At 45.3% G+C, this 23,138-nt stretch overlaps 1 protein-coding gene across 1 annotated transcript; it reads left to right on the top strand.

Annotated features, from left to right (window-relative positions):
- The first annotated feature begins 82 nt into the window (after positions 1-82).
- On the top strand, positions 83-21,775 carry C14H22orf23 (chromosome 14 C22orf23 homolog). Its single transcript, XM_038756869.1, has 7 exons — positions 83-157; positions 6,852-6,960; positions 9,142-9,204; positions 15,345-15,533; positions 18,419-18,550; positions 21,152-21,252; positions 21,473-21,775. The coding sequence occupies exons 2-7, from the start codon at positions 6,861-6,863 to the stop codon at positions 21,716-21,718; spliced, it is 831 nt and encodes a 276-aa protein (XP_038612797.1). The 5' UTR covers positions 83-157; positions 6,852-6,860; the 3' UTR covers positions 21,719-21,775.
- Positions 21,776-23,138: the final 1,363 nt, after the last annotated feature.

Raw genomic sequence — 23,138 nt, 5'->3', positions numbered from 1 at the left:
GCGCCGTTGTCATGGTGACTGGGAGACGCGCCCGTTGTCATGGGTACCGGGCGTGCCGACGGACGTGGGGGGGGGGGCGTGCCCGTTGTCATGGTGACCGGGGCCGCTCCCGGAGGGCAGAGGCAGGACCGGCCGCTTCACCCTCTACTGTCGCGCTGTAATCAGCATTGGGGCATTTGATAAGCGCTTATTACGGGCCAGGCACTGTAATAATGATAACAATAATAATGATGATGATGGTATTTGTTAAGCGCTTATTATATAATAAAGCCAAGCGCTTAGTACAGTGCTCTGCACATAGTAAGCGCTCAATAAATACGATTGATTGATAATAAATAATAGTATTTGTTAAGCGCTTATTATGGGCCAGGCACTGTAATAATAATAACAATAATAATAATGATGATGATGATGATGGTATTTGTTAAGCGCTTATTACGGGCCAGGCACTGTAAAAATAATAACAATAATAATTATGATGATGGTATTTGTTAAGCGCTTATTACGGGCCAGGCACTGTAATAATGATAATAATAATGATGATGCTGGTATTTGTTAAGCGCTTATTACGGGCCAGGCACTGTAATAATGATAACAATGATAATGATGATGATGGTATTTGTTAAGCGCTTATTACGGGCCAGGCACTGTAATAATGATAACAATAATAATGATGATGATGATGATGGTATTTGTTAAGCGCTTATTACGGGCCAGGCACTGTAATGACAATAATAATAATAATGATAGTATCTGTTATTACGTGCCAGGCACTGTAATAATAGTAATAAATAATAGTATTTGTTAAGCGCTTATTACGGGCCAGGCACTGTAATAATAATGACAATAATAATAATGATGATGATGATGATGGTATTTGTTAAGCGCTTATTACGGGCCAGGCACTGTAAAAATAATAACAATAATAATTATGATGATGGTATTTGTTAAGCGCTTATTACGGGCCAGGCACTGTAATAATGATAACAATAATAATGATGATGATGGTATTTGTTAAGCGCTTATTACAGGCCAGGCACTGTAATAATGATAACAATAATAATGATGATGATGATGCTGGTATTTGTTAAGCGCTTATTACGGGCCAGGCACTGTAATGACAATAATAATAATAATAATAATGATAGTATCTGTTATTACGTGCCAGGCACTGTAATAATAATAATAAATAATAGTATTTGTTAAGCGCTTATTATGGGCCAGGCACTGTAATAATAATGACAATAATAATAATGATGATGATGATGATGGTATTTGTTAAGCGCTTATTGCGGGCCAGGCACTGTAATGACAATAATAATAATAATAATAATGAGAGTATTTGTTATTACGTGCCAGGCACTGTAATAATAATAATAAATAATAGTATTTGTTAAGCGCTTATTACGGGCCAGGCACTGTAATGATAATAACAATAATAATAATGATGACGATGATGATGATGATGATGGTATTTGTTAAGCGCTTATTACGGGCCAGGCACTGTAATAATGATAACAATAATAATGATGATGATGGTATTTGTTAAGCGCTTATTACGTGCCAGGCACTGTAATGATAATAATAATAATAGTATTTGTTAAGTGCTCATTACGGGCCAGGCACTGTAATAATAATAACAATAATAATAATGATGATGATGGTGGTATTTGTTAAGCGCTTATTACGGGCCAGGCACTGTAATAATGATAACAATAATAATGATGATGATGGTATTTGTTAAGCGCTTATTACGTGCCAGGCACTGTAATGATAATAATAAATAATAGTATTTGTTAAGCGCTTATTACGGGCCAGGCACTGTAATGATAATAACAATAATAATAATGATCATGGTATTTGTTAAGCGCTTGTTACGGGCCAGGCACTGTAACAATAATAACAATAATAATAATGATGATGATGATGGTATTTGTTAAACGCTTATTACGTGCCAGGCACTGTAATAATAATAATAATAATAACAATAATAATAATAATAATATTTGTTAAGTGCTTATCACGTGCCAGACACTGTAATAATAATAACAATAATAATAATATTTGTTAAGTGATTATCACGTGCCAGACACTAATAATAATTACAATGATAATAATGATGATGATGATGGTATTTGTTAAGCGCTTATTACGGGCCAGGCACTGTAATAATAATAACAATAATAATGATGATGATGATGATGGTATTTGTTAAGCGCTTATTACGGACCAGGCACTGTAATAATGATAACAATAATAATAATGATGATGATGGTATTTGTTAAGCGCTTATTACGTGCCAGGCACTGTAATAATAATAATAATAATAATAATAATAATTGTTAAGTGCTTATCACGTGCCAGACACTGTAATAATAATAACAATAATCATGATAATGATGATGATGGTATTTGTTAAGCGCTTATTACGGGCCAGGCACTGTAATAATAATAACAATAATAATAATGATGATGATGGTATTTGTTAAGCGCTTATTACGTGCCAGGCACTGTAATGATAATAATAATAATAATTAATAATAATAATTGTTAAGTGCTTATTACGTTCCAGGCACTGTAATAATAATGACAATAATAATAATGATGATGATGATGATGATGGTATTTGCTAAGCGCTTATTACGGGCCAGGCACTGTAATAATAATAACAATAATAATGATGATGATGATGATGGCATTTGTTAAGCGCTTATTACGTGCCAGGAACTGTAATGATAATAATAATAATAATAATTAATAATAATAATAATTGTTAAGTGCTTATTACGTGCAGGGCACTGTAATAATAATAACAATAATAATAATGATGATGATGATGGTGGTATTTGTTAAGCGATTATAACGGGCCTGGCACTGTAATAATAATAACAATAATAATAATAATAATAATGATGATGATGATGGTATTTGTTAAGCTCTTATTACGTGCCAGGCACAGTAATGATAATAATAATAATAATAACAATATTTGTTAAGTGCTTATTACGTGCCAGGCACTGTAAAAATAATAACAATAATAATAATAATGATGATGATGATGATGGTATTTGTTAAGCGCTTATTACGGGCCTGGCACTGTAATGATAATAACAATAATAATAACAATGATGATGATTATGATGGTATTAAGCGCTTAGTACGGGCCAGGCACTGTAATAATAATAACAATAATAATGATGATGATGATGATGATGATGATGGCATTTGTTAAGCACTTATTACGTGCCAGGCACTGTAATGATAATAATAATAATAATAATTATAGCATTTGTTAAGTGCTTATTACGTGCCAGGCACTGTAATAATAATAACAATAATAATAATGATGATGATGATGGTGATGATGGTATTTGTTAAGCGCTTATTACGGGCCAGACACAGTAATAATAATAACAATAATAATAATGATGATGATGATGGTATTTGTTAAGCGCTTATTACGGGCCAGGCACTGTAATGATAATAATAATGATAATAATAATAGTATTTGTTAAGTGATTATTACGTGCCAGGCACTGTAATAATAATAATAAATAATAGTATTTGTTAAGCGCTTATTACGGGCCAGACACTGTAATAATAATAACAATAATAATAATGATGATGGTGATGGTATTTGTTAAGCATTTATTACGTGCCAGGCACTGTAATAATAATAATAAATAATAGTATTTGTTAAACGCTTATGTGCCAGGCACTGTAATGATAATAATAATAATAATAGTATTTGTTAAGCGCTTATTACATGCCAGGCACTGTAATAATAATAATAATAAATAATGGTATTTGTTAAGCGCTTATTACGTGCCAGGCACTGCAATAAAAATAATAAATAATAGTATTTGTTAAGCTCTTATTACGTGCCAGGCACTGTAATAATAATGATAATAGTATTTGTGAAGCGCTTATTACACGTCAGGCACTGTAATAATAATAATAATAATGATGATGATGGTATTTGCTAAGCGCTTACTACGTGCCAAGCACTGTTCTTAGCGCTGGAGTAGATACAAGGTGATCAGCTTGTCTCATGTGGGGCTCACAGGCTTCATCCCCATTTTACAGATGAGGGAACTGAGGCCCAGAGAAGTCAAGTGACTTGCCTAAAGTCACACAGCCGATAAGTGGCAGAGTCGGGATTAGAACCCACGGCCTCTGATTCCCAAGCCCGGGCTCTTTCCACTAAGCCACTCTGCGCTGGGGTGGGTACAAGCAAATCGGGTTGGACGCGGTCCCCACCCCACGTGGTGCTCACAGTCTCCATCCCCATTTTACAGATGAGGAAACTGAGGCACAGAGAAGCGAAGGGACTCGCCCAAGGCCACCCAGCAGACAAGTGGCGGAGCTGGGATTAGAACCCAGGCCCAGGCTCTATCCATTTTGCCACACCGCGTCCCCTATAATAATAGTTATTATCATTGATATTGCTGTAGTTATACTGTTAATGATAATTATTGTATTTAAGTGCTTAAACCCTCTTTTCCATTTCTTCAGCTCCCTTCTGTGTCACCTTGACTGACTCCCTTTATTTATTCCTCCCACTTCCCAGCCTCACAAAACTTAACGTACATATCATCATCAATCGTATTTATTGAGCGCTTACTATGTGCAGAGCATTGTACTAAGCGCTTGGGAAGTACAAATTGGCTACATATAGAGACAGCCCCTACCCAGCAGTGGGCTCACAGTCTAAAAGGGGATATATCTAAAAGGGGATATATAAATAACATATCTGTTATTTATTTATATTAACGTCTGCCTCCCCCCTAGACTGTAAGCTCATTGTGAGCAGAGAATGTGTCTGTTATATTGTACCGTCCCAAGTGCTTAGTACAGTGCTCTGCTCACAGTAAGTGCTCAGTAAATATAATTAACTGTGGGTGGGTAATCAAGAATCTCCCTCAGGAAGTTGGAGTACGACCTGGATCAATCAATCAATCAATCAATCAATGTATTTATTGAGCGCTTACTGTGTGCAGAGCAGTGTGGCTCAGTGGGAAGAGCCCGGGCTTTGGAGTCAGAGGCCGTGGGTTCGAATTCCGACTCCACCACAACTCTGCTGTGTGACCTTGGGCAAGTCACTTAACTTCTCTGAGCCTCAGTTACCCCATCTGTAAAAATGGGGATTAAGACTGTGAGCCCTACGTGGACAACTTGATCACATGGTATCCCCCCCAGCGCTTAGAACAGTGCTTTGCACGTAGTAAGCGCTTAACAAATGCCATGATCATCATCCTCATCAGAGCACTGTACTAAGCGCTTGGGAAGTCCAAGTTGGCAACATATAGAGATGGTCCCTACCCAACAGCGGGCTCACAGTCTAGAGGGGGGAGACAGAGAACAAAACATATTAACAAAATAAAATAAATAGAATAGATATGTACAGGTAAAATAAATAAATAAATAGAGGGTGGAGGTGGGGGAAAGAGGTAGCGTTTTAGAAAGGCCCTCAGGTTTGGGGGGCTGTCCCAAGTGCTTAGTACAGTGCTCTGCACACAGTAAGTGCTCAGTAAATATAATTGACTAACTGTGGGTGGGTAATCAAGAATCTCCCTCAGGAAGTTGGAGTACGACCTGGTTGGAGAGGGGGGAAAAAGGTAGCGTTTTAGAAGGGTCCTCAGGTTTTGGGGACTGGCCCAAGTGCTTAGTACAGTGCTCTGCACACAGTAAGTGCTCAGTAAATATAATTGACTAACTGTGGTTGGGTAATCAAGAATCTCCCTCAGGAAGTTGGAGTACGACCTGGATGGAAAGGGGGGAAAGAGGTAGCATTTTAGAAGGGCCCTCAGGTTTGGGGGACTGTCCCAAGTGCTTAGTACAGTGCTCTGCACACAGTAAATGCTCAGTAAATATAATTGACTGACTAACTGTGGGTGGGTAATCAAGAATCTCCCTCAGGAAGTTGGAGTACGACCTGGATGGAGAGGGGGGGAAAAGGTAGCGTTTTAAAAGGGCCCTCAGGTTTTGGGGACTGTCCCAAGTGCTTAGTACAGTGTTCTGCACACAGTAAGTGCTCAGTAAATATAATTGACTGACTAACTGTGGGTGGGTAATCAAGAATCTCCCTCAGGAAGTTGGAGTACAATCTGGATGAAGAGGGGGGAAAGAGGTAGCATTTTAGAAGGGCCCTCAGGTTTTGGGGACTGTCCCAAGTGCTTAGTACAGTGCTCTGCACATACTAAGTGCTCAGTAAATATAATTGACTAACTGTGGGTGGGTAATCAAGAATCTCCCTCAGGAAGTTGGAGTACGACCTGGATGGAGGTGGGGGAAAGAGGTAGTGTTTTAGAAGGGCCCTCAGGTTTTGGAGACTGTCCCAAGTGCTTAGTACAGTGCTCTGCACACAGTAAGTGCTCAGTAAATATAATTGACTAACTGTGGGTGGGTAATCAAGAATCTCGCTCAGGAAGTTGGAGTACAATCTGGATGAAGAGGGGGGAAAGAGGTGGCGTTTTAGAAGAGCCTCAGGTTTTGGGGACTCTCCCCAAGGTAGACATTGCGGAGATAAGCAGCGTGTCTCAGTGGAAAGAGCCCGGGCTTTGGAGTCAGAGGTCATGGGTTCAAATCCCAGCTCCACCAATCGTTAGCTGTGTGACTTTGGTCAAATCACTTCACTTCTCTGGGCCTCAGTTACCTCATCTGTAAAATGGGGGTGACAACTGTGAGCCCCCCGTGGGACAACCCGATCACCTTGTAACCTCCCGAGCGCTTAGAACGGTGCTTTGCACATAGTAAGCGCTTAGTAAATGCCATTATTATTGTTATTGGGGCCCTGGTCCAGGTGGGAAGCGGAGAAAGAAGGATGATGGGTGTTTTTTTTCCTTTCCCAGGTCTCCACCATGGCATCCCAGGAGAGGAGAGGGGCTGTGGCTAGAGGAAGTGGCTTCTGGCATTGCCCCCAGACAGCTTACAGTCCACAAACACGGGAGTTGCTCAGAGGTCAGTGGTGAAGAACGCCGTTGCCCAACCAATCAATCAGTCACATTTATTGAGCACTTACTATAATAATAATAATAATAATAATGATGGTATTTGTATATATGTATATATGTTTGTACATATTTATTACTCTATTTATTTATTTATTTTACTTGTACATTTCTATTCTATTTTATTTTGTTAGTATGTTTGGTTTTCTTCTCTGTCTCCCCCTTTTAGACTGTGAGCCCACTGTGGGGTAGGGACTGTCTCTATATGTTGCCAACTTGTACTTCCCAAGCGCTTAGTCCAGTGCTCTGCACACAGTAAGCGCTCAATAAATATGATTAATTGATTGATTAAGCGCTTACTATGTGCAAAGCACTGTTCTAAGCACTGGGGGGATACGAGGTGATCAGGTTGTCCCACGTGGGGCTCACAATCTTAATCCCCATTTGCCAGATGAGGGAACTGAGGCCCAGAGAAGTGAAGTGACTTGCCCAAAGTCGCACAGCTGACAATTGGCAGAGCCAGGATTTGAACCCATGACCTCTGACTCCAAAGCCCAGGCTCTTTCCACTGAGCCACGCTGCTTCTCTAGCACTGTATTCAGTGCTTGGGAGAGTATAATATCCTAGAATTCATTATCTATAATGGCATTTGTTAAGCACTTACTATGTGCCAGGCACTGTACTAAGCGCTGGGGTGGATGCAAGCAAATGTGCAAAGCACTGTTCTAAGCGCTGGGGAGGTTACGAGGTGATCAGGTTGTCCCGCGGGGGGCTCGCAGTCTTCATCCCCATTTTACAGATGAGGGAACTTGAGGCACAGAGAAGTGAAGTGACTTGCCCCAAGCCACACAGCTGACAATTGGCGGACTCGGGATTTGAACCCATGACCTCTGACTCCAAAGCCTGTGCTCTTTCCACTGAGCCACGCTGCTTCTCTGTGATAATAATAGTATTTGTTAAGCACTTATTACGTGCCAGGCACTGTAATAATAATGCTTACAGTGTAGAAGGGGAGACAGACATTAATATAAATAAATAAATTCCAGATTTCATTCATTCATTCGATCATATTTCTTGAGCGCTTACTGTGTGCAGAGCACTGTACTAAGCGCTTGGAAAGTACAATTTGGCAATAAATAGAGACAATCCCTAACCAACAATGGGCTCACAATCTAGAAGAGGGGAGACAGACATCAAAACAGAACAAGTAGACAGGCATCAATATATATCAATAACAGAGAAGCAGCGTGGCTCAGTGGAAAGAGCCCGGGCTTCAGAATCAGAGGTTATGGGTTCAAATCCCGGCTCCGCCAATTGTCAGCTGTGTGACTTTGGGCAAGTCACTTAACTTCTCTGTGCCTCAGTTACCTCATCTGAAAAATGGGGATTAAGACTGTGAGCCCCCTGTGGGACAACCTGATCACCTTGGAACCTCCCCAGCGCTTAGAACAGTGCTTTGCATATAGCAAGCACTTAATAAAGTGCCATCATTATTATGATTATCAATATATATCAGTATCAGAGAAGCAGTGTGACTCAGTGGGAAGAGCCCGGGCTTTGGAGCCAGAGGTTATGGGTTCAAATCCCGGCTCCGCCAATTGTCAGCTGTGTGACTTTGGGCAAGTCACTTAACTTCTCTGTGGCTCAGTTACCTCATCTGTCAAATGGGGATTAAGACTGTGGGCCCCCCCGTGGGACAACCTGATCACCTTGTAACCTCCCCAGCGCTTAGAACAGTGCTTTGCATATAGTAAGCACTTAATAAAGTGCTATTATTATTATTATTATTATCAATATATATCAATATCAGAGAAGCAGTGTGGCTCAGTGGAAAGAGCCCAGGCTTCGGAGTCAGAGATTATGGGTTCAAATCCCGGCTCCACCAGTTGTCAGCTGTGTGACTTTGGGCAAGCCTCAGTTACCTCATCTGTAAAATGGGGATTAAAGACTGTGAGCCCCCCGTGGGACAACCTGATCACCTTTTAACCTCCCCAGCGCTTAGAACAGTGCTTTGCGCATAGTAAGCGCTTAATAAATGCCATTATTATTATTATAATTCTTATTATTATTATTATATATACATAAGCATTGTGGGGCTGAGCAGGGTGAATAAAGGGTGCAAATCAAAGACCTAAGGTGGTGCCAGCCTCCACCCTCTTGCATAGTCACAGAGTGACTTTTTCTCTTGCAGTGATGATGCAGGAATCCAAACTCAACAACTTCCAGCAGCAGCAGATCAGGGACTTCATGAAAAGTGAGTCAAGAAAATCACCAGGCCAGACACCGACCCCACTGCAGCCGACCGAACCGTTCTGAGAACTGATTGTCTGGAGAAAAGAGGATGGCCCTAGGGACCTCTAAAGGGCCCCGTTTCGGTCAATCAATTCATTAATCAATCAATCAATGGTATTTATAGGGTGTTTGCTGTGTGCAGGACACTGAAGAACTTGGGAGGGTATAACAGAATTGGTAGATATGATCCCTACCCTCAGTGGGACAGAGGCAAATGTTGCTTTGCACATAGTAAGTGCTTAATAAATGCCACCATCCTTATTATTGACCCATTATTGAATCATTGAATAATTTGAATCATTGTTGATTCAGTGATCAATTATTATTGATCAACATTAATATTGAATAATAATTATTTTAATATTATAACTATTAATACTAAAACTATTATTATTGTATTGTATGTGTCATATAATATAATATATGATAATGCCATATGATATAATGTGATAATATTTATTGCATAATATATTGTGATGTTACTATTAATATCGAATGATGATTATTATTGATTATCCATTATTGATTCAATAATTTGAATTATTGAATAATTGAATCATTATTATTATTAACATAATTTGTGTTAAAATAAATTATGGATGGGGGAACGGGTGGGGTGAATTCATTCATTCATTCAATCGTATTTATTGAGCGCTTACTGTGTGCAGAGCACTGCACTAAGCACTTGGATAGCAAAGTGCTTAGGGGATCAAACCCAAGTGCAACATAGGAGGGAGGGAGAATACAGTGAGGAGAAGAGCAGCGTGGCTTAGTGGAAAGAGCCCGGGCTTTGGAGTCAGAGATCATGGGTTCAAATCCCGGCTCTGCCAACTGTCAGCTGTGTGACTTTGGGCAAGTCCCTTCACTTCTCTGTGCCACAGTTACCTCATCCGTAAAATGGGGATGAAGACTGTGAGCCCCCCGTGGGACCACCTGATCACCTTGTAACCTCCCCAGTGCTTAGAACAGTGCTTTGCACATAGTAAGCGCTTAACAAATACCACCATTATTATTAGTAAGAGATGTTAGTCAGGGAAGGCTTATTGGAGGAGATATGATTTTAATTTGGATTTGAAGATGGGAAGAGTGGCGGTTGGTCATTTTTGGAGGGGGAAGGAATTCCAGGCCAAAGGGAAGAGGTGGACAAGGGGTCAATAGCAAGAGAGAGTAGTGTGGGTGAGGAGGTTGGCATAAGAGACTTCTAGACTGTGAGCCCGCTGTCGGGTAGGGACCATCTCTCTATGTTGCCAACTTGGACTTCCCAAGCACTTAGTACAGTGCTCTGCACACAGTAAGTGCTCAATAAATACGATTGAATGAATTAGAAGAGCTTAGTGGGTGGGCTGAGTTGTCAGGGAAGGGGAACCTCCAGCCCTACCTCCTTCCCCTCCCCACAGTACCTGTATATATGTTTGTACAGATTCAGCACTCTATTTATTTTACTTGTACACATTTACTATTCTATTTATTTTATTTTGTTAATATGTTTTGTTTTGTCGTCCTCCCCCTTCTAGACTGTGAGCCCGTTGTTGGGTAGGGACCATCTCTCTATGTTGCCAACTTGTACTTCCCAAGCGCTTAGTACAGTGCTCTGCACACAGTAAGCGCTCAATAAATACGATTGAATGAATTAGAAGAGCTTAGTGGGTGGGCTGAGTTGTCAGGGGAGGGGAACCTCCAGCCCTACCTCCATCCCCTCCCCACAGTACCTGTATATATGTTTGTACAGATTCAGCACTCTATTTATTTTACTTGTACACATTTACTATTCTATTTATTTTATTTTGTTAATATGTTTTGTTTTGTTGTCCGTCTCCCCCTTCTAGACCGTGAGCCCGTTGTTGGGTAGGCACCGTCTCTATATGTTGCCGACTTGTACTTCCCAAGCGCTTAGTAACAGTGCTCTGCACACAGTAAGCACTCAATAAATACGATTGAATGAATTAGAGGAGTTTAGTGGGTGGGCTGAGTTGTCTGGGGAGGGGACCCCCCCCAGCCCTACCTCCTTCCCCTCCCCACAGCACCTGTATATATGTTTGTACAGATTTATCACTCTATTTTACTTGTACACATTTCCTATTCTATTTATTTTATTTTGTTAATATGTTTTGTTTTGTTGTCCATCTCCCCCTTCTAGACCGTGAGCCCACTGCTGGGTAGGGACCATCTCTCTATGTTGCCAACTTGTACTTCCCAAGCGCTTAGTACAGTGCTCTGCACACAGTAAGCGTTCAATAAATACGATTGAATGAATTAGAGGAGTTTAGTGGTTGGGCTGAGTTGTCGGGGAGGGGAGCCCCCCACCCGGCCCTTCCTCCTTCCCCTCCCCACAGCACCTGTATATATGTTTGTACAGATTTATTACTCTATTTATTTTACTTGTACATATTTACTATTCTATTTGTTTTATTTTGCTAATATGTTTTGTTTTGTTGTCCGTCTCCCCCTTCTAGACCGTGAGCCCATTGTTGGGTAGGGACTGTCTCTATATGTTGCCGACTTATACTTCCCAAGCGCTTAGTACAGTGCTCTGCACACAGTAAGCGCTCAATAAATATGATTGACTGAATGAATGAATGAGGGAGGTTAAGTAGGAAGGGACAGCTGATTGAGTGCCTTAAAGCTAACCAATGGTGAGGAGTTTCAGTCCTCTGAGAAGTGGCCTCACGGAAAGAGCACAGATCTGCGAGTTAGAGGACCTGGGTTCTAATTCCACCTTTGCCACTTGCCCGCTATGTGATCTTGGGCGATTCACTTAGCTTCTCTGAGACTCAGCTCCTTTATCTGTAAAATGGGGGTTCGACACCTGCTAATAATAAAACTGTGGTATTTGTTAAGCACTTATTATGTGCCAGGCAGTTCTCCTTCCTACTTACAGTGTGAGCCCCAGGTGGGACCTGATCAGAGAAGCAGCATGGCTCAGTGGAAAGAGCCCGGGCTTTGGAGTCGGAGGTCATGGGTTCGAATTGCCACTCTGCCAATTAGCTGTGTGACTTTGGGCAAGTCACTTCACGTCTCTGGGCCTCAGTTACCTCATCCGTAAAATGGAGATGAAGACTGTGAGCCCCACGTGGGACAACCCGATCACCTTGTAACCTCCCCAGTGCTTAGAACAGTGCTTTGCACATAGTAAGCACTTAATAAATGCCATTATTTATTTTATTTTATTTATCTCGAATTTACCCAGAGCTTAGTACAGTGCGCTTGGCGCAAAGTAAGCACTTATCAATTGCTTCAATTATTATGCAGTCCATACCCGGGGCCTCTCCCTTACGTACCCACCCCAGGTTCTTCTTCCCAACTCATCCCCCACCCATTTACCTCTCCCTTGCATCTCCCCTTCTCCATAATAATAATAATAATAATATCATTTATTAAGCACCTACTATGTGCAAAGCACTGTTCTAAGCGCTAGGGAGGTTACAAGGTGATCAGGTTGTCCCATGGGGGGCTCACAGTCTTCATCCCCATTTTCCAGATGAGGTAACTGAGGCCCAGAGAAGTGAAGTGACTTGCCCAAAGTCACACAGCTGACCGTTGGTGGAGCTGGGATTTGAACCCATGACCTCTGACTTCAAAGCCCAGGCTCTTTCCACTGAGCCACGCTGCTTCTCCATCTTTCCTACTTACTTTTCTCTTCCTCCCAGAATCACCCTTTTCCACCTCCAGCCCATTCCAGCCATTCAGATGTCAAGGAGGACCTGTGGCAATAATTGTGGTATTTGTTACGTGCTTACTATGTGCGAGGCACTGTACTATGCAATGGGGTAGATACAAGCAAATCAGGTTGGACCCAGTCCCTGTCCCATATGGGGCTCGCAGTCTTAATCCCCATTTTATAGATGAGGTAACTGAGGCACAGATAAGTAATTAATAATAACAATAATAAATGTGGTATTTGTTAAGCTCTTACTATGTGTGAGGCCCTGTACTATGCAATGGGGTAGATACAAACAAATCAGGTTGGACACAGTCGCTGTCCCATATGGGGCTCACAGTCTTAATCCCCATTTTGCAGATGAGGTAACTGAGGCACAGATAAGTTATTATTATTTATTAATAATAACAATAATAACTGTGGTATTTGTTAAGCTCTTACTATATGTGAGGCACTGTATAAGCGCTGGAGTAAATACAAGCAAATGGGTTGGACCCGGTCCCTGTCCCATGTGGGGCTCACAGTCTCAATCCCCATTTTACAGATGAGGTAACTGAGGCACAGAGAATAATAATAATAATAATGGCATTTATTAAGCGCTTACTATGTGCAAAGCACTGTTCTAAGCGCTGGGGAGGTTACAAGGTGATCAGGTTGTCCCACGGGGGGCTCACAGTCTTCATCCCCATTTTACAGATGAGGTAACTGAGGCACAGAGAAGTGAAGTGACTTGCCCAAAGTCACACAGCTAAGTGGCGGAGCAGGGATTTGAACCCATGACCTCTGACTCTCAAGCCCGTGCTCTTTCCACTGTGCTACGCTGCTTCTCTAATAATAATAATAATAATAATGATGATGACATTTGTTAAGCACTTACTATGTGCAAATCGCTTTTCTAAGCACTGGGGGAGTACAGGGTAATCAGGATGTCCCATGGAGGGCTCACACTCTTAATCCCCATTTTACAGATGAGGGAACTGAGGCCCAGAGAAGTGAAGCCTTCTAGACTGTGAGCCCACTGTTGCGTAGGGACCGTCTCTATATGTTGCCAACTTGTACTTCCCAAGCGCTTAGTACAGTGCTCTGCATACAGTAAGCACTCAATAAGTACGATTGAATGAGTGATTGAATGAAGTGACTCGCCCACAAGTCACCCAGTTGACAATTGGCGGATCTGGGATTTGAACCCATGACCTCTGACTCTCAAGCCCATGCTCTTTCCACTGTGCTATGCTGCTTCTCTAATAATAATAATAATAATAATGATGATGATGATGGCATTTGTTAAGTGCTTACTATGTGCAAAGCACTTTTCTAAGCGCTGGGGGAGTACAGGGTAATCAGGATGTCCCATGGAGGGCTCACACTCTTAATCCCCATTTTACAGATGAGGGAACTGAGGCCCAGAGAAGTGAAGCCTTCTAGACTGTGAGCCCACTGTTGCGTAGGGACCGTCTCTATATGTTGCCAACCTGTACTTCCCAAGTGCTTAGTACAGTGCTCTTCACACAGTAAGCACTCAATAAATACAATTGAATGAATGATTGAATGAAGTGACTTGCCCAAAGTCACCCAGCTGACAATTGGCAGAGCCAGGATTTGAACCCATGACCTCTGACTCCAAAGCCCGGGCTCTTTCCACTGAGCCCCGCTGCTTCTCTAATCAATCAATCGTATTTATTGAGCGCTTACTGTGTGCAGAGCACTGTACTAAGCGCTTGGGAAGTCCAAGTTGGCAACATATAGAGACAGTCCCTACCCAACAGTGGGCTCACAGTCTAAAAGGGGGAGATGGAGAACAAAACCAAACATACTAACAAAATAAAATAAATAGAATAGATATGTACAAGTAAAATAAATGGAGTAATAAATATGTACAAACATATATACATATATACAGGTGCTGTGGGGAAGGGAAGGAGGTAAGATGGGGGGACTGGAGAGGGGGACGAGGGGGAGAGGAAGGAAGGGGCTCAGTGAGGGAAGGCCTCCTGGAGGCGGTGAGCTCTCAGTAGGGCCTTGAAGGGAGGAAGAGAGCTAGCTTGGTGGGTGGGCAGAGGGAGGGTATTCCAGGCCCGGGGGAGGACGTGGGCCCGGGGTTGATGGCGGGACAGGCGAGAACGAGGCCTAACGGTGAGGAGAGTAGCGGCAGAGGAGCGGAGGGTGCGGGCTGGGCTGGACAAGAAGAGAAGGGAGGTGAGGTAGGAGGGGGCCAGGTGATGGAGACCCTACCCAGCAGTGGGTTCACAGTCTAGAAATCTCTAAGTGAAGTGAGTTGCCCTTGGTGACACAGCGGACAAGTGGCAGAGACAGGATTAGAACCCACGTCCTCTACATCCCAAGCCCACGCTCTTGGTACTAGGCCATGAGTTCCTTTCACCCTGAGCTCCGTCCTTACCTCAAGGCTCCCGCGTCCTGAGCCAACCCCGGTGTTCCTTCCCCAGGAGGCGATGCCCTGCCGGTCGAGGGCCACCCCACTTCCAGCCAGAAACCATCGCCGCCCAAGCCGACCACCCGTCCCCCCGGCCTCCGCCTCCCTCCCATCTTATCGGCCAGACCCCACCTCCGGCCGGCAAACATCTGCCGGGCCAACGACGCCTACACCCGGGAGCAATACAGGCCTCAGCCCACCAGTAAGTTTCCCAATGCGGGGACAAGGGAAATTTCTCTTCTCGGGGATGGAAGGCAAGCAGGCAAGGCAAGGTGGGTAGGTACAATAATTGAGTTTCTTCCTCAACCGTCCTGAATCTCATTGTGCAGGAGAAGGAGTAAGAGAAGTAAGTAAGAGTAAGAGTAAGAGAAGCAGCGTGGCTCAGTGGAAAGAGCCCGGGCTTTGGAGTCAGAGGTTATGGGTTCAAATCCTGGCTCCACCAGTTGTCAGCTGGGTGACTTTGGGCAGGTCACTTCATTCATTCATTCATTCATTCATTCATTCAATCGTATTTATTGAGCGCTTACTGTGTGCCAAGCACTGGACTAAGCACTTGGGAAGTACAAGTTGGCAACATAAACAGACGGTCCCTACCCAACAGTGGGCTCACAGTCTAGAAGGGGGAAATCTTCTCTGGGCCTCAGTTACCTCATCTGTAAAATGGGGATTATGACTGTGAGCTCCCAGTGGGACAATAATGTCATTATTATCATCATTACAGTTACGCAGCAACACACACTGGATCTTATTCCTGTCTGAAATCGCCGGGGCGTTCCTAGAAAAATACCAGGGCGATGCTTCAGAAACTGACCTGAGCAAGCTCCCACGTCACTCCTGACTCACTGAACTCATTTGGATCCTTCCCCACTCTGTGGTTCTCCTAATAATAATAATAATTATAATGGCATTTATTAAGCACTTACTATGCACAAAGCACTGTTCTAAGCGCTGGGGAGGTTACAAGGTGATCAGGTTGTTCCATGGGGGGCTCACAGTCTTAATCCCCATTTTACAGATGAGGTAACTGAGGCACGGAGAAGTTATGACTTGCCCAAAGTCACCTAGCTGACAATTGGTGGAGCTGGGATTTGAACCCACGACCTCTGACTCCAAAGCCCGGGCTCTTTTCCACTGAGCCACGCTGTTTCTAATGATCTCTATTCACTTAGCATAGAACATTTCAGGGCCACCTCATTATCCCTCTCATTCATTCATTCATTCAGTCGTATTTATTGAGCGCTTACTGTGTGCAGAGCACTGGACTAAGCGCTTGGGAAGTCCAAGTCGGCAACGTATAGAGACGGCCCCTACCCAACAACGGGCTCACAGTCTAGAAGGGGGAGACCGATAACAAAGCAAAACTCTCGTTTTGCAGATGAGGATAACCTCAGTCCAGAGAAGGACTGTCTCCTGGCTAGGGTCACCCAGCCAGCCTGGGGGAAAACCCAGATTCCTGAGTGCAGCTTGGGGTCCCGGATAGCTTTTTTGGTACCAATCCCTGTCATTCAGTCGTATTTATTGAGTGCTTACCGTGTGCAGAGCACTGGACTAAGCGCTTGGGAAGTACAAGTCGGCAACATATAGAGACGGCCCCTACCCAACAACGGGCTCACAGTCTAGAAGGGGGAGACCGATAACAAAACAAAACTCTCATTTTGCAGAGTTTACGCACCCTGCTCCCTTCCCCTTGGATTCCTCCAGCCTAAGACCTCCCACCTTTCTTCCCGGGGGCATCTTCCTGCTGGCCGGGGCCGCCGTCGAAATCACTCTGGAAAACCGCTGCTTCACCAGAGGATTCCGTACTCTAGTCATGGCTGAGCCCCTGACTTGGGAGCCAGGAGGCTTGAAGTCTCCTCCCACAGCGTGGCTCAGTGGAAAGAGCCCGGGCTTTGGAGTCAGAGGTCATGGGTTCAAATCCCGGCTCCGCCAGTTGTCAGCTGGGTGACTTTGGGCCAGTCACTTCACTTCTCTGGGCCTCAGTTACCTCATCTGGAAAATGGGGATGAAGACTGTGAGCCCCCCGTGGGACAACCCGATCACCTTGTATCCTCCCCAGCGCTAAGAACAGTGCTTTGCACATAGTAAGCGCTTATTATTAGAGAAGCAGCGTGGCTCAGTGGAAAGAGCCCAGGCTTTGGAGTCAGAGGTCATGGGTTCGAATTCCGGCTCCTCCACTTGTCAGCTGTGTGACTTTGGGCAAGTCACTTCACTTCTCTGGGCCTCAGTTCCCTCATCTGGAAAATGGGGATTAAGTCTGTGAGCCCCACGTGGGACAACTTGATTACCTTGTATCTACCCCAGCGCTTAGAACAGTGCTTTGCACATAGTAAGCGCTTAATAAATGCCATCATCATTATTATTATTATTACCTCAACTGCAGGGGTCTTAGGTCACCGTGGGCAAAATCCTTTCTGTCTGTGTTTTGGGCTTTATTTCCATCTGTCAAAATGATTAAAAGAGCAAGCTTCTTCTCCTCCTTGTTCATTGGATGGAGAATGGAGAAACGCTCGGCGCTTCCCAGATGTAAGATATATGGTACTTGTTAAGCGCTTACTATGTGCCAGGCACTGTACTAAAGCACTTGGGGATAACACAAGCAAATTAGGTTGGACGCGGTCCCTGTCCCACATGGGGCTCGCAGTCTTAATCCCCATTTATTCTATTTATTTTATTTTGTTAATATGTTTTGTTTTGTTCTCTGTCTCCCCATTTTAGACTGTGAGCCCACTGTTGGGTAGGGACCGTCTCTCTATGTTGCCAACTTGTACTTCCCAAGCGCTTAGTACAGTGCTCTGCACACAGTAAGTGCTCAATAAATATGATTGATTGATTGATTGATGAGGAACCCAAAGCCCAGAGAAGTGAAGTGACTTGCCCAGGGTCACACAGCAGACAAGTGGTCGAGCCGGGATTCGAACCCATGGCCTTCTGAATCCCAGGCCCGTGCACTATCCAGTAAGCTTCTGTATAAGGGAGCCGAGGGTATACCTCCCGCGTTTCCTCATGATGTCTCCCTCCTCAGATGCGTCCCGGTGCGTGTGTAGAGAAGACTCATCCTCTAACACTTCGTCTCCTTGGTCCCTGCAGGAGATCTGGAAAAGGAGAAGGAAAGACTCCAAAACATCTTTGCCACCGGGAAGGATGTAGAGGAGCGGAAAAGAAAGCAGAAACCTGCCCCGCAAGAGGAATCGGCCCCCGAGCCTGACCGGTTTGAGGAATGTAAGGGGCCAATTCGTTCATTCAGTCGTATTTATGGAGCGCTTACTGCGTGCAGGGCACTGTACTAAGCGCTTGGGAAGTACAAGTTGGCAACAGAGAGAGACGGTCCCTACCCAACAGCGGGCTCAGGGTCTGTGTGTAAAGCGGCCAGGAGTTGGGGGCTGCTGGGTTCGGGATGGGAGCTTGGGTCGTCCCCAGTGGGGTCCAGCGGAGAAAGCTGAGCACGGAGACCCCCACGTCATGTGGACACCCGGCCAGCATCTCCTGGAAGGACTATTTTGGTTGCCATGTTGCCTTTACCGTTATTGTTATTGATAATAACAACAATAATAATGGCATTTGTTAAGCACTTACTATGTGCCAAGCACTGTCCTAAGCACTAGGAGGGATACAAAGTAATAATAATAATAATAATGGCATTTATTAAGCGCTTACTCTGTACAAAGCACTGTTCTAAGTGCTGGGGAGGTTAAAAGGTGATCAGGTTGTCCCACGGGGGGCTCACAGTCAATCCCCGTTTTACAGATGAGGTAACTGAGGCGCAGAGAAGTGAAGTGACTTGCCCAAAGTCACACAGCTGACAATTGGTGGAGCCGGGATTTGAACGCATGACCACCGACTCCAAAGCCTGTGCTCTTTCCACTGAGCCAAGAAGCTAAGTGACTTACCCAAAGTCACACAGCTGACAGTTGGTGGAGCTGGGATTTGAACCCATGACCACCGACTCCAAAGCCCGGGCTCTTTCCACTGAGCCAAGAAGCTAAGCGACTTGCCCAAAGTCACACAGCTGACAATTGGTGGAGCCGTGATTTGAACCCATGACCATTGACTCCAAAGCCCGGGCTCTTTCCACTGAGCCAAGAAGCTAAGTGACTTGTCCAAAGTCACATAGCTGACAAGTGGCGGAGTGGAATATTATATCACTATCATAATAATAGTGATATTATTAATAATAGTAGTACCACTAATAATTCATTGATTCAATCGTATTTATTGAGCGCTTACTGTGTGCAGAGCACTGTACTAAGTGCTTGGGAAGTACAGATCGGCAACATATAGAGACGGTCCCTACCCAACAACGGGCTCACATAATAACAGTGGTATTTGCCAAGCACTTACAATGTGTCAAACACTGTACTAAGTGTTGGGGCAGACACAATATAATCAGGTCTGACACAGTCCATGTCCCACAAGGGGCTTGCAGTCTAAGTAGGAGGGAGAACAGGTACTGAATCCCCATTCTGCAGATGAGGAACCTAAAGCCCAGAGAAGCAAAGAGATGTGCCCAGGGTCACACAACAGGTACTAGGTGGAGCCAGGGCAAATAATAATAATAATGGCATTTGTTAAGCACTTACTATGTGCAAAGCACTGTTCTAAGCGCTGGGGGGGATACAAGGTGATCAGGTTGTCCCATGGGCGGGGCTCACAGTCAATCCCCATTTTACAGATGAGGTAACTGAGGCACAGAGAAGTGAAGTGACTTGCCCAAAGTCACACAGCTGACAATTGGCGGAGTCAGGATCACCTAGCCGGCACCCACCGGGCCTACTTCTTGGCCCATTCCAGCCGCCCGGGCATCACCATATCTTAACTATATCATGGGTTCGAATCCCGGCTCTGCCACATGTCTGCTGTGTGACCTTGGGCAAGTCACTTCACTTCTCTGAGCCTCAGTTACCTCATCTGTAAAATGGGGATTAAGACTGTGAGCCCCATGTGGGACAACTTGATCACCCTGTATCCACCCCCAGCGCTTAGAACAGTGCTCTGCACATAGTAAGCGCTTAACAAATGCCATCATTATTATTATTATTATTAACTGAAGAGCATGTCAGGCTTTGCCACTCCTTCAAGCGCACCCACTTGAGTGGCTAGGCACCTCAGGGAACACTCCAGAGATGGAGGAAGCCGGAAAGAGGGAGGAGGTAAATCAGTTCATCACCGGTATTTATTGAGCACTTACTGGGTGCAGAGCACTGTACTGAGCACTTGGGAAAGTACAGTAAAACAGTCGGTAGACACGATCCCTGCCCACAGGGAGCTTACAGTCTACAGAGGCAAAGAGACATAAAATAAATTACAGAGAGGGGAGATGGCAGAGTGTAAAGATATGTACATAAGTGCATGGGATTGGGAGGATCAAAGTGCTTAAGGGATACACAGCCAAGTACATAGGCGACGCGGTGGAATGGGTGTGGGGAGGGGAGATGAGGGCTTAGTCGGGGAAAGAAGTGTAGCCCTCCATCATAGCCCAGCAAGCGAAAAAGGAGGCCGATCCTGTGCCCTTCCGGGCAACCCGGAAGCACGCACGAGAAAAAGCAAAATTGCAACACCTCCCCAGTTGCCTTCCCTTCACAAGCCCAAATGGACAGCAAACCGAGCCCCGTCGCAGTGAGCGGCCTCAATTGCCCCACTAGCGTCCTGGGCTGAAAACTCAGTCCGCTAAGTGTGCAGGTGTTTGTTCTGGCTCAGGGAAAACAGTTGGCGTGACATTGACCGGATCAACGTGAACGGGTATGGGGGCTCTCTGGGGACCCTTTCACGAGGCGCTCGCCGGCTTTCCTTTCCCGGCACTGACCCTCCGCCTCTGCCGTTCAGTGGTGAACGAAGTCCGGGAGAGGCGGGAGTTCCTGTTACAGATGGAAGCCCTGGGCCGGGGCAAACAGTATCGAGGGATCATCCTCACTGAGATCTCCCAGGTAAGATTGAGGTCCCCTCCCTCCGAGGCCTGCTTCCCAGCGGGCCTTGGTCAGGGGAGCCCGTTGGCGTGAGCGATCCCCTGGCAAAGCTTTGTCCGAATGTTAGGCGTGGAAGGAAGAGTCCGCAGGGGCCGGGAGACCCGGGGGACCAGCTGCGGCCCCGGAATCGATTCTGGATTCTTTAAACTCCCAAACTCTCTCCTCCTGCTGCCCTGTGCAGAAACTGCGAGAGATGGAGGACCTCGATAAAAAGAGAAGCCGCAAACTTAAAGAAGCGGTGGCCAGAGCCTCTTCTGAGGAACCCAACACAACCGCAAGGCTCCCGGCTCCACCCGGCTCCAGGGACGGGTCTGTATCCAGAGCTGGGGGCTTGCCCGCAGCAGACCAGCCTGGCTCACCCGCAAGTCCGAACTCCCCTCGCCCCGGGACGCCCAGGCATGGCCACCTGCCACCCACACAGACCTAGTTGGGGGCAGACCTGGAAGCCCCCAGGAGTCCAAGAAGCCTTGCTGTTCTCTGAGAAGAGCTGCCTAGCAGTGGGCAGTCAGCAGCAGGGTGGACAATGGGTGGGACCAGATTCCCTCCTTTTAGGAAAATTGGGCAAAGAGGACACCTTCTCCTGGCCACCCAAGTGAACCGCCCTCCTACCACCATCCCAAACAAATCCGCCCCACCCCTCAACCCTGAATCCTTCCCAAATCCCCTTTCTGCGCTGCATATTCAGTTTCTTTTCGAGACTCAGAACACAGGCAGCCTTAGTCACTTCTTCCCAGCATTGTGTCGATTTCTCCAGCACAGACATGGAGCTCCATAAAGGCCGGGGGGAAAAAATCCCAATCAACGCACGGTCTTCTTGGCTGAATCCTACATAAACCTGAGTTTTGCTTTTAAAGGGGCCAGTTTGATTTGTTCTCTGAGTTAGAAAGACGACGAAAACTCCCTTCCAAGCCATGCTGGACTAACTAGCCACCGCCCATCGCTCCCTACGGACCGGATGAGAAACACTCAGGGAGGGAAGACCTATCGCCCGGCCCTGTGCGCCAGCTGACAGTTTGGTGAACAGAAAGGGCATCCCAGATTGAGGTCAGGATAGCTTGGATACCTTGCGGCCCCTTGAACTTTGGATTATCAGCCATCAAGGTGCAACTCCAGTTTCAGAGGGGCAAAAAATCCTCCATCCAGACAAGCAGCAGAGCCTAGCAGTCGGGGCCCGGGCCTGGGATCAGGGACCTGGGTTCTCATCCCGGCTCCACCACTCGCCTGCTGTACGACCTTGGACAAGTCACTCCACTTCTCTTGGCCCTAGTTTCCTCATCTGTAAAATGGGGATTCAGTGCCTATTCTCCCTCCCTTCTGGACTGTAAGTCCCACGCGGGACAGGGACTGAGTCCAGTCTGAATGAACTGTATCTACCAGGACGCGCCGAACAAATACCACAATCAATTATTACTCGAGCTTTTGGGATCCGTTTTCCTTCAGGTCCTTTCAGGCTTATCCCGAGGACAAGCTGCTTTTGTTCCCAATGAACCAAGAGCCAAACGTGGGAGGAGAGAAGTGGACCTGTGACGACTCAGTGGTTTGTAGCCCATTTCATTCCTCTAAGGTCCTCTACGATCCTCTAGCCTGTAAGCTCATTGTGGACAGAGAATTGTACTCCCTCAAGCGCTTAGCACGGTGAGCTCTGCACACAGCAAGCGCTCATTAAATATGAATGAATGAATGAAATCGTATTTATTGAGCGCTTACTGCGTGAGAAGCACCGTACTAAGTGCTCGGAGAAGACCTAAGTCCGAAACTAGCAGCCAAACGTGTTGGGGTCCGGAGTGGCCTGGAGAGGCGGGGTGGGTTCAGGCCGGGGTAGGGGGCTCTTCTCCCCCACTCCCATT

This window comes from Tachyglossus aculeatus, chromosome 14 (assembly GCF_015852505.1).
Source record: "Tachyglossus aculeatus isolate mTacAcu1 chromosome 14, mTacAcu1.pri, whole genome shotgun sequence".
NCBI classification, from domain to species: Eukaryota; Metazoa; Chordata; class Mammalia; order Monotremata; family Tachyglossidae; genus Tachyglossus; species Tachyglossus aculeatus.
The sequence above is the reverse complement of the archived record's forward strand: the minus strand, read 5'-3'. Positions and strand labels throughout refer to the sequence as shown.